This window comes from Hyalella azteca, unplaced genomic scaffold (assembly GCF_000764305.2).
Source record: "Hyalella azteca isolate HAZT.00-mixed unplaced genomic scaffold, Hazt_2.0.2 contig8671, whole genome shotgun sequence".
In the NCBI taxonomy this organism is placed as follows: Eukaryota; Metazoa; Arthropoda; class Malacostraca; order Amphipoda; family Hyalellidae; genus Hyalella; species Hyalella azteca.
Window position 1 is genome coordinate 214 of NW_025938758.1, and position 12,717 is coordinate 12,930.

At 38.0% G+C, this 12,717-nt stretch overlaps 1 protein-coding gene across 1 annotated transcript; it reads right to left on the minus strand.

Moving 5' to 3' along the window:
* Positions 1-1,565: 1,565 nt before the first annotated feature.
* LOC108670638 (adiponectin receptor protein-like) lies at positions 1,566-12,104 on the minus strand. Its single transcript, XM_018158112.2, has 7 exons — positions 11,707-12,104; positions 8,875-9,008; positions 6,035-6,120; positions 5,491-5,665; positions 4,637-4,824; positions 4,129-4,322; positions 1,566-3,829 (listed from the first exon to the last, which is right to left on the minus strand). Exons 1-7 carry the CDS (start codon positions 11,971-11,973, stop codon positions 3,665-3,667), a joined length of 1,209 nt encoding a protein of 402 aa, XP_018013601.1. The 5' UTR covers positions 11,974-12,104; the 3' UTR covers positions 1,566-3,664.
* Positions 12,105-12,717: the final 613 nt, after the last annotated feature.

Sequence of the window (12,717 nt, forward strand, 5' to 3'; positions counted from 1 at the left end):
ACAGGTGGCTTCTGCCAAATTTTCCTCTTAGGTTAGAAACAGCCGTCAGCCACAGCCTGTGGCCGGCACTAACCAATCTGATATATATGACAAAATTTATCAAGTATTGCAGATTATGCAGCAGATAAAACTATAATGTTATTGAAAATAATAAAAAGAAATATTGCAAGCAAAAATACTTCATTTTTATTTTGTAATGAAAAAATTAGGCAAAGGCCATAATAATGGAAGAAATTTACTGTAAGCCCAGGCAATTCTATCTCATTTATGGGTATAGTCCTATCTCAGCCTATAATCAACACTTCAACAGCAATGTTGGTCCGAACTTGGTCGTTGGAACTCGTAATTCAACTTTTATTTAATCAAGTACTAGCCTACCTTTGGGTCCATCAGAGATTCTGTCTCAGGAGTTCCAGGAAGAAATTGGAGACACTGGATTCTTCAGAAGTGTTGCCTTCAAAAAGTAATTTTTAAACGTATACTTTTCTAAACGATGTTCCCGAACTGGACTAAGTAAGAGGAATTCTGAAACGGTTGGATTGCTTACTTCAAATAAGCCACAAGATGAGTGTTTTTCTCATCCGTCCAGCAGATAAAAATTTTAAACGTATGTTGACCTCACCACGTTCATCTAAGCAGCTCTGCTCAATATTTGAAGCCCCACCATTTTCATCTACGCACGTTGAAGCGTGAATCTTGTAAGAGGACTGGTTGCTGTTCAGCTGTCAGCGGGAAGTGAGGAAGACATTGTTCATCCTCAGCAAGACCAAGCACTAACCACTCACTTGGGACACTAACCACTCACCTGGGGCACAAACCACATGGGGGCATCTCAAAATCCTCGAAANGACGCGAAGCCAACGCAAAGTGGTTGAAGTTCTGACATTAAAATAAAAGCCTTCGCACCGTGAGAGATGGTAAGTGGAAGAAAGGGCGGTTTACGTAGAAGTATCACCGCCAGCTCAACGCCTGGTATCGGAACAGCACTGTGCAGGTCGCCATTGCCTCCAAATTCTTCCTCCATTACGTATCAGTCGGCTTCAGGAGCCTCCATTACGTGTCAATCGGTTTTTTGCAGAATCTCGGCGCACACTACGTTACTTCAAAGGTTTAATACCCCGGCAGATAGGGACGTGCTTGCATGTCCCCTGTACACCAGTTCACAGTCCGCAGTTACTTCTCTCAATCAATTCAAAATGACACAGACGAAGGCGTGGGGTCCGTAATTCAGACATATGCTCTCAAGACCTTGCTGGGCGTTCTATTCACGGCTGATAGGTGCTCAAAATTGGTGGTGCACGGCTGCGCTCCTGCTGGGGTTTGCAGGTAAATTACCAACAGGTGTATTTGAACGAACATATTGCGCGTTATTCACTCGAGATGAACACTCGTGTTAGGGAAATTATTATTATTTAAGGGGAAGTTACTCTCGTGGAGTTTAATAAAGAACCCATTTTTACTGCAAACATCGTACACGTTTATGGTCACGATGAATAGCGAAATCCTCAATAAAATGCAGTCATTCTAAATTATAATGGGAGACGTATAGGACAATTAAAAATTGACATATGCGCGGTTTTATTAATGATTATACCCTATTGTAGGTCATCCGTGCACAAGCCCTGTTCAGCCTCAAGAAAAATAAGTTAGAAAGGGCACATGAATTATTTACTCTATTGATCTAGGATAAGGCAGCAGCGCAGTCCGCAACGTGGGTCTAAATATCACTCAACGCTTAAAAATCCAGCATTAAGACGATAGCAAATGAAAAATGATAAAAAAATTTCCTGTCCCATGAAACTTCTAGAAAAACGAAAATATCTTTCAAGTACTAGGTCACTGACTAAACGTCACAAGAAAGGACAAAAAATAACAAATCAAACTGTTTAATTATCCGATACGTATCAATAGACCAATCAGTGCGCATATAAAATCCAGAAGATCATCTAAAATACTGAACTTTTCTGATTACCAAGCACAAGAAGTAATACTCAAATGGAAATTATTCGATGTGGGTTCGTACCTACACTCCATGATGCACAGGTTAAAAATATCAGGTGAACGCGGGCTCAAGAACCAAGTGCGAGTTTTTCAAGGGTTACAACGAACCTCCAGGGTAACAGGATAAAAACAGTGATGATTCGCACCGTGAAGTTTGCATCGATAATTGACCAATGAGAGCCTAACACTGACCGGTCTATAATACGATGAAGAGACAAAAACCCTCAGAACAGCGGTGAATAATAAAAATCAACCGAAAAAATAGGCAACATCAAAGTATTAGACAGACTGATCACTGATACAAGCAGAGAGAAGTCCAACAATAAGCTGATTTCAACGGCAAAGATACACCTCTGAAATGGAAAACGAACAGTCGATAAATAAATTTTTTCATATTTACACTCTTGCTATACTAGTGTTACTACTTAAGGGAGAAAATGCCTCTATAACTCCCACTTCACTATCACTATCTAGTTCACGGATGCAACTAGAAATAACGAGCTCACACTGTTGCAAAATACACTTCTCATCTTGACGTGGACTACAAAGAATAATCGCTAGATGCACATGGCATGAAATAAGCAATGAACATTGTGATGATACCGACGATGGACAATGAACGGACATGCATAACACATGGCCTGTTACGATCTTTAATGGGTTAAAGTTCTCAACAAGCCTACGGAATGCGATTCAAAACAAGTCAACATTTCTGCTTTAATTAATCGTCTCGTGCCACTAACACGTTTAACTATAAGTGAAGAGACGTTGCAGACTTTTGGTGCAGGACATTTTGATATTTGAAACAACATAACGTTTTAAATCCCAAATAAAATATGAACGTTCAAATCTCTTCGAAAGTGTGAGTAAAAGGAAAAACAGATAAATAGAAGACAAAATACAGATGTCTAGTTATTAGTATGCTGTGACTGTAAAAATGTCATATTATGGCGACATAATTCAGAAACATTCGAAGGATTTCAGTGGAGTGGGAAAGATAAAAATCGATTTTGCGCCTATGCTGCTATTATACCGCGCTATTTAATAATTTCACATGAAGTATTACGACAATAGAGACATGGAATAGAGTACTTTCTTGAACTAAAAAAAGTATCCTGATAGAAAAAATTTGCATAGACAACAGAGCCTGCAATTGGAAAGTTGAAACGATGGTAGAATAACATATAATAATAATAACTGTCGTAATTGAACTTGCCCCAGTACTGCAGAAAAATAGCAGCAAGAACCCTTGAATTTTCATTACTTGTTCAAAAACGCTTCGTCGCATCTTCGCTTCATGGGTTGACAAATAGCCTCAAGTCCCCAGACATATTTAATGATCGTTTGAGCAACTAGAAAAGAACCTCCACCATATCATTGATCAAAAATGTGTGACGATACATAAATAAATGCTATTCAACGGATCAAATAGCACATCAAAGAGTCGTAGCGTGCAGCGTCAGAATCATCCTTTCTATGTCACTTGTTATCATCACATCTACATCGGTGAGCCGACATTAATGGAAACAGAATAGCACCAAACATATTGGTCAAATCTTACTGGCTTCCAACAGACCTCGTTGTCTACAACAGATTACTAAGTGAAGCTTCCTTACTTTCACTGGTGTGAAAGTTCAAACACAGAGCGAAATAGCTTGTAGTCTCAGATGTGGTCCGACGTATAAAGAGTGTCGCTGCTGGCGACATCTTCCTCCAGTTCAGTGCACTGGCCATGAGCGTGTCGGTACATCGCCATGCGCGATATGCCGTGGTAGTGGACGAACGCAGCCGCCACCACAAGCGTGTGGAAGATCTGGTGACTGTGGAACTGAAATGACAAAATTACATGTAACAGATAGCTATGTCAAATAACAACCCGGTGATTGATACAATTAGAAAGACAGCGATTCAGTGCATACGTAATATTTTAACAAGTCAGTAAGCAATATTGTTTTATTTTTATTTTACTTTAAAAACATTGGCATTTTTTGTTTATTAATTTAATGATCAATATTAAAATAATATGTTTTCTACTTTAATAGATACAAAACATACTTATAGTCTACAGAGACATTTAGCAAAAACAATAAATATGAAAATTACTGATTTTAGATGAAATTTACTCACCCACAAATCGCACTTCCCAGGGAACCATCTTTCTGGCACTCGTACGGCATAGAAAACTGCACCAAGCACATACAGGGTGCCCATGAGGGCAAGCGGACCGAGAGCAGCGCGGGAGAGGGCGACGTCCAGGCCCTCACGCACAGTATAGTGCACTGCAGGGATGATGCCTGACAGACCGAACACCAGGAACACACCTGGACAACAGAGATCAGGTTAGTGATTCATTAATAAGATCTCAAAGTATTGGCATGCCAAACAGGTGCCACTTTTATTCCGAACGAACAGCTGAAATGGGCAACAGTACGATTAAATGAATTTATTTTGAATTAATTCAGTACCTAGTGACAATGAATCTTACCATTACTCTGGAGAAATAGGGTGTTCTACAAAATAAATCATCAAAGGCTATTCCTCATGCCTAACTAGAGGCTGATGCTAAATTATTTAGACATTGCAATGTGCTGCATAAAAAATAAACCTAACAAAAATAACTCAAGAAGCAACATACTGGTTCTGAGAGGCCGGTACACGGGCGTGCTAAACTTGTCCCAGAGCGATACAACAATAGTGCTAACGCCGAGCACGAAGACGCTCGTAAGATAGATGAGCTTGTGCTGGAAATCGCAGTAAAATCCGTAGTACAGCCACGGCACGAATGATCCCATAATCAGAAATGCAATGCCACAGTAGTCAAATCTGAAACACGATACAATTTTTAATGTTAAGATAATAATTTGCTCATTCGTAAATAAAGGCACAAGTTGACTAAATTTCCATTGCTCAATTATTTAGGCTTTCAACGATTTCTTACTACATGACGAGATGAACAGTAAGAAGATCAAGCCCTTTGGCACAAGCAGAGCTCATCGTGAGGGCTCCGGTTGCAGTACCTACACAACGAAAATGCAAAAATGATCAGGATCCTGCTTCCTTCCCTCTCAAGGGTACCTAGGCACTCATCTCCAGTCAGGTCACAGTGGCTGTTCAGCATCCTAAACGAGTGTTGCTGCCCAACCATTTTGCCTCGGAACTGAGACGCGTTTCACTCCCTCCAAGACCTTTTAATCTGCCCTGCGTTTCTGAGGTTTTCCTAGCACTGGCCAGTCTAAAGGTCCTAACACTGGCTTTGTTGGTCGTGTTCGTTTTACACAGATCTCAATTTAGTTTCTCACTATCTGGAGCTTGGCCCCCCAAAACAATAACAAATGCACTTATCTGTACGAATTGCAGTTTCATCAATAGAGAATTAATGCAGGTAATCTCAAAGCAATGTTCTTAAGGAAATAAATACTTACCGTAATGCCAAATCACAATACATTGCTTAGATATGAAGTACCAGGAATATTTCTTCAGATTACTCACTTGCAAAAGAGTTTGCCCACAAATTCTGAATGGCAGGAAACAGTGTGGAAGGTCGTGGAGAGCCCCAGACACAGAATGGCTCCCACAAGGAATGTTGTGAAGACCAGTTTGGTTTCTAGATCATCAGATCGTGTACTCATGTAGTATACGGTGAGGCCGATGAATGCCACGCAACCTGCGCAGCAAATAATGCAATAGTTAATGCAACAACCAACTTGACTAAGAATTCAACAACTAACTTGATTGATAAATACTGAAACATCACATCATAATGAGAAAGTACCATCTGATGGTTAGGCTATGAGTACTTATGCATTCAACTATGTGGGTCTGTCATTATCAAAATCAATGAACTACCATCAATGTAAAATAAAAAGTATTAAAAATATCGAAGCTCATTCAATTTTTCATGGCTTGTGAAAAATACCTTAATCAATGAAAATCAAAGCCAGGCCTTCTGTATGCTATTGCTAGAGAATCATCATAAGTAATGCAACTAATCTAATTTTAATTGTAACTTGCATGGCTGAAGGGAAAGGCATACCTAGCAAATGAGTCCATATATTGCCAGTTTCTGTATGGATCCGGAAAATGGACTTGAAGCATTCAGAAAAGGAAGGCAGTGGTGGTCTGAAATGAAATTTTACAAAATTAATAAAGTTTCATAGGTGTGGGAGGGCCAGTTTCATAGATGTGGAAAAAAACAGCTGTGGGAGGGCCAGAAACAGAATCATTAACAATATCTTCAATAATATTTATCATTATATTATTTATTCCAATGAAATTTTTTCAATTGATAATAAATAATCAAATGGCATTCACAAGAATCACCATTAGATTTTGGCAGGAAGAAATACTAATTTTAAAAACCATTGACATTTGTGGATACAAAAAACAGGTTTTTGGGACATTACACTCCTCAAGCAGCCAACTTCACTATGGGCATATGTCGACTGTGAATCAATATTATGAGGCATTGGTTTCATCATTACATAGAACATCAATGATAAGCATTTGATTCAAATTCAGATATAGAGTGATTCATGGAAATTTCCTGTTTAGTATTTTGTGCCAAGCAGCCTGATGTTGTAGGAAAAGGGGCAGAGAGCATTTCGTATGAAAGGCAAGGTCAAGAAGATTTGTATCCTGCCTAGTCAGTTGCCACTATGCATTGGACAAGTGAGCAGTGTGGGTTTACTGTTGAGGCGTACCTTTTGAATGACCATTCCATTATTGCTACTCTATGACCATTCCATACTTGGTTCTTTATTCATCCATCAGGTTGGGTTCTGGATCAGAAATCCTTTGTTATGTTGGTGAACACTTTTAGGGCAAAAGGAAGTGTGAATGAAGCGTTTCTGGCAGAGTAAACAAGCATAACATGCCTAACTGGAGTGATAGCAATCTGCAGGAACTCCATCAGCACCCACTACTTCATTGTGAATGCACAACTGTGTGGCATGCGATGTCGTGTCAAAAGTTTGCATAATTGGCCCTTATTTCTTTGAGCAAAATGGATGCGCAATAATGGTGACAATAGCTTGGAAGCTTGGTACACACAAATGATTGACTTTTTTTTTGCCAAAACTGGCTGAAATTAATGTCAGGGATGTCTGGTTCCAACAGGATGGAGCCATGGCCAAGACAGCGCCATGTTCAATGGATCTACTGAGACAATGTTTTGCAGAGACCTTCTTTGGCTGGCCCTATCCCCCAATTTGGCTCCATTTTAATATATCATGGTTTTATTTTAAATCAATTGTTTACAATGACTGTCCAAGGACTCTACCTCATATGAAAACAACATACGCCCAGAGCTGGGCAGTAGCGTGCTACATGTACTGGGCAGTAGCGCGCCCGCTACATTTTCAGTAGCAGTAGCGGTGCTACATTTAAGCAATTGTAGCGGTACTGCGGTAGCGCCCGCTACATTACATTTTTAAGTAGCGATACAAGGTTTTGCCGCTACAGTGCTACTGCTACATTTATAGATAAAGCCTTTAGATTTTACTTAATAGTATTAAATATTATTTAAAAACCGGCATGATACATAGTATAACCCAATATCACTTTCATTAAGGGTCTTGAGCACGAGCGTTATAGAGAGAAAATTTAATAACATACATAAAATAAATTACAGAATAAAACTGTACGAAAGATTGTGGTGTAATGTTGTCAACCTCAGCCTGTTACTAGTGTCAACATGTTAGTGGTTACTTGTTAAGTTGTTACCAGTTACCAATTACAGGTATTTTTTAAAGTTTCAGTTTGCTTACAGTTATTTTTATGTTTCACCTTCCCTACATGGATGTCTACTTTCATCTACCAATCTCAAAAATAATCCACACATATATATATTTGTTTCAACACGGGTGGTTAATGGCCAGAGAATTCGTCAATTTAAATTTTCAGGGTCGAACAATATTCTTCAGATGACATTAGTTGATCAAAATGCAGGTTCAAGGGAGTAATATCACTTTATTAACGACGTTTCGAATGTAACAACATTCATTTTCAAGTTACAGGAAGCATTGAATACAGAAATTTTGATAGAAATAAGTAACTGGAGTGATAGCAATCTGCAGGAACTCCATCAGCACCCACTACTTCATTGTGAATGCACAACTGTGTGGCATGCGATGTCGTGTCAAAAGTTTGCATAATTGGCCCTTATTTCTTTAAGCAAAATGGATGCGCAATAATGGTGACAGTAGCTTGGAAGCTTGGTAAACACAAACAATTGACTTTTTTGCCAAAACTGGCTGAAATGAATGTCAGGGATGTCTGGTTCCCACAGGATGGAGCCATGGCCAAGACAGCGCCATGTTCAATGGATCTTCTGAGACAACATTTTGCAGAGACCTTCTTTGGCTGGCCCTATGCCCCAATTTGGCTCCATTTTAATATTTTATGGTTTTACGTATTTTAAATCAATGGTTTACAATGACTGTCCAAGGACTCTACCTCATATGAAAACAACATTCGCCAAGCCATTGCTAACACAACCATTAAAATGCTTCAGAAGAACTTAAAAATAATAAAACTTAAAAAATAAACTAACAATGTATTGAAAATGGAGGTCATCCTTTTTCTGATGTCATCTTTAAAACTTAGAGATAAAAAATTCTAGTAGTGTTTTTCCAAAAAAATTTATATTGTGACATCTTTACTAGTTTTTTTATTGAGAGCTCTTTCAAACCAAGAGCTTTCCATGGATCAACCTGTACAACGGCTGAAGCATAAAAACTATAAGCCAAAGAAATTTTTTCCAAAAATTAAAACAATATGTGTAAAATAAACAAGTTTTGAAAGCCAACAATATAAACAAATACTCGTTATATAATCATTGCAGAAACAAATGCAGCACATTGGTAACAGGATCACCTGTGCCAATCGTGTAGGTAATCATTGTCCTGCAGCCATCTTGGGAGCTTGGAAAAAGGCTGGACATTCCAAGACTGAACACCTTCCCAGACTTTGTGCATAAATTCTTCTGCACGTCGGCATAGCTCTTGCTCCTGGAAAAAATGCACAATTAACGCTGGTGCAGAAAACAAAAACCTTGTGCAGAGCACACATTGAGCCAGTATGACTGAATCATTATGTCAATTTCTATGCAAACAAGAATGCAAGATTTTTACTAACTGCAAAACAAAATGATCTATTGTAAACTGTAGTTAATGCAAGCTTGTTGAGCACTTGACAAGTGACACTCATCGCCTTACAGATTATATATATAAATTTATCAGGAAAGAATTGTGGCTGTTAATTTTATCATATTTATAATGAATGAGTATTGATGAGAATAATAACAATACCTACATCCAATGATGACTGATCTTTCCATTGATATACTGGAATAAACTCTAAAAAAATGTTAAATGTAATATATATACGTATATACCTGCCACATCCATCAGGCCATTCAAGATTTATTGCTTTGAAACATTTCAAAAATAGTACATGATATTCAAATGTACATATATCAAGAGCTTAACTCTGTTGGCTAGGAAAGTAGCCTCTTACACATTTGCATTAAGAGGAGGATGCAACTGCAGCTTGCACATCATCTGTGAGAGCAGCATGGATGCATATAGTACAGTAAAACGATTTATGAAGGTTTCAGGGTTTTATGATTAAGCCTGATGTTGAATTAAGACAACAAAAGAAGTCCTTTTTGACTAAATTGAGAGAATATTCAATTCCATGCTTTAAATAAATCCACTGACTTGTGAAAATTTAGCAATTCCATATGAAATGTCATGGGCTCCTACCAAATCCATATGGATCCTTTTTTGCATAATTGCAAGTGAATCTTTAGTTTTACTACTTCAGTTCAGGTCTTTAGAGATTCAGTACTAGTAGGATTTCCAGTCTAAATTCATGGGCAACTTTTGCCCATTTCTCATTTTGGTTTGTATCCAACAGAAATTGCCCTATAAAGCATTATACTGGCCATAACTAAGATTTTTACATTTTTATTCCAAAGTTATAACTTGGAAGTTGTTTAGAATTTTCTAAAAAGTTGAGGTTTTGTTGATTTAATGATATAGATGGTTTCTATTGAATATCAAGTTGTAAGTATGTGTACAAACAGCATACAGAGCAATACAAGACATTGAAACAGTAAAAATTTCATCTTGAGGCAGAAGGCCTTATGCACTGCTCTTCTTGCTTAACTGACAGCTTAATTTGGTCAACTTTTGTTTGGATACGAACACAGGAATCTCAATTCACAAGCATGCAATCTTGTTTTAGAAGAAGTTTTTTCTGTTTACGTGCTCAACTGCATTTGTTAGTGCTGCCAAAAAGTGCAATGAAAATTGAAAGGCATCAAATGTCAATTTAGAGGTGCTAAAAAGATATAGCCCAGCTGTCTTTTGCGCCACAAAATAGACATGCTACCTAGATGCTATCTGATCCCATTCCCATTGTATTATCCAAGTGAAAAATTATATTTTATTTAATTGCAATTGTATGTATTTAATAAAAAAGTGATTTAAACTGTTACAATTATAGATTTTTAGCAACTGTTTGACACTAATTTGCAGAACTGCTTGCTTTTAAATATGAAAATTCATTTTTGAATGGGAATAGATAACAAGATAACCTTGGAATGGCCACATTTTGGTCCCTAGAGGTGAGTAGAGGCAGATCACTTTTGATAATAGAAAGAATTCTAGGATTTTTTTTTATTTAATTGATACTAGTAATTTTCAAGATTTATTAACAAATTCTGTTTTCACATGTCTACAGTCTATAAGTTGAACTTTTTAAGAAACCCAATTTGAAATATTTAGCAGAGGTTTCCTAATATAGGTATGTGGTGAAAATGATCTGTTCATAGGGTAAACGCGGTATATTCCAACACATTAAGGACGCATCGAGAAATGAAAAACTATAAAAAAAACGTATGCGTTACGTAAGTTTTGTTGCCTTCACATGACTCTCAAAACACTTCACTACGCGTCAGCAACTGTCTCTTATACACATCTAGATGTGTATAAGAGACAGATCTCATACCAAATANGGAATCCTACAATGCAAGTAAGTGCGGCGGCTCTCACCACTCATCTAAGCGGCACCGTTACACAGTCACCATGCTGAGCGTTCGTTGACGAGGCGACCCCAATACAGAGCGAGACTATAGGACTCACTATACCCAATCTTAAGCCAGCTCAAGGGACGACGTCGCACGGCCTGACCGCGTGCCCGAATGAGAAGGATCAATACAAGTGTTCGAGCACGAGACCTGTCTCTTATACACATCTAGATGTGTATAAGAGACAGGTGTTATACGATCGGTCCATAAAGAAGTGTTGATCGGTTCAAAATGACATAAGAACAGGTTCTTTTGAATAACCTATGGATTGGCACCATGCGCGTTTACCCTAGCATGTGGCCACTGGCCACATTGTCACTAACCAATCTGAAATATATGACAAAATTTATCAAGTATTGCAGATTATGCAGCAGATAAAACTATAATGTTATTGAAAATAATAAAAAGAAATATTGCAGGCAAAAATACTTCATTTTTATTTTTTAATGAAAAAATTAGACAAAGGCCATATTAATGGAAGAAATTTACTATAAGCCCAGGCAATTCTATCTCATTTATGGGCATAGTGTTATCTCAGCTCAGCCTATAATCAACAGCAATGTTGGTCGTTGGAACTCGTAATTCAACTTTTATTTAATCAAGTACTAGCCTACCTTTGGGTCCATCAGAGATTCTGTCTCAGGAGTTCCAGGAAGAGGACATCCTTCACTCTCTTCATCCAGCGAATCTTCTACAGCTAAAACATCTTTCAACTCGGAAAAAAGTTCCAAATCAGGGACCAGTTCCAGTTTAGGGTCAACAGAATCATTAGATCTCACAGGTCTACGCCGCGTATGTCCGCGGCTTGTACTAGGTTGATCACTAAATTCGTAACACACAACTTCTTCGATTCCATCCACAGGTTTATTATGCGATTCCATATTTCTAAACTATTTGCCCCGCAAGAGGGTTATCACACTGCAGATATTTCCGGATCCTGTAGGAAAGACATAAAACATAAACGAGAACGACGAAGGACAACAGCTGAGGCTCGCCAGGAGACAATGAATATGGTCGAATGAAAAGTATAGACGCCAAGGTATTCCGACTACTTTCGATTTCACTTTCGTATATCACAAGTCTATTGAAAGAATTGATCTAGCGGCAACATGATAACTTGTCATTAATATTATAGGAAAACTATCAGCAATTTATTTATTCAAATCTTAAACGAAGCAAGAATTCAAAAGCAAAATTCAATCCAACAAAATTTAGGTTTGTCGAAAAAACGGTTTAGGTGACCAGTATTTATCAAACGTCACGAATAAAAGTATATTAGTTAGATTAAAACTATATATAAAGTTAAAAATACAAATACTATTAGTTACAAATGAATTTAAAAGACGACTTTTTAGGTTCCTAAGAATTATAAGCGTTATTCAGACTCGGTTTTAGTTTAAATTTTGAAAAAGATTGCAAACTTATTCAAGAGCTAATCATCAGAAGCACAACGAAAAATCATTTTCGGACAGAAATACGTCCTACTGTTCGCCAAGGCGACGTGGATGCCTGTCAGCGACGGGTACGCAGCCGTGCACCACCAAATATAGGCACCAATCAGCCTTGAAAGGAACGCCTAGCATGTTTCCGGATGACCACCAATCAGCCGCGGATTAAGCAATCCG

Bases quoted from the DNA above. Each gene is read 5' to 3' on its own strand.
- LOC108670638 (XM_018158112.2), bottom strand. From the start codon at position 11,973: ATGGAATCGCATAATAAACCTGTGGATGGAATCGAAGAAGTTGTGTGT. The intron at 5,666-6,034 runs GTATGCCTTTCC...TTTGCTGCGCAG, and splicing joins TATATGGACTCATTTGCTAG to GTTGCGTGGCATTCATCGGC. The intron at 4,323-4,636 runs GTATGTTGCTTC...TCTGTTGTCCAG, and splicing joins GTACCGGCCTCTCAGAACCA to GTGTGTTCCTGGTGTTCGGT.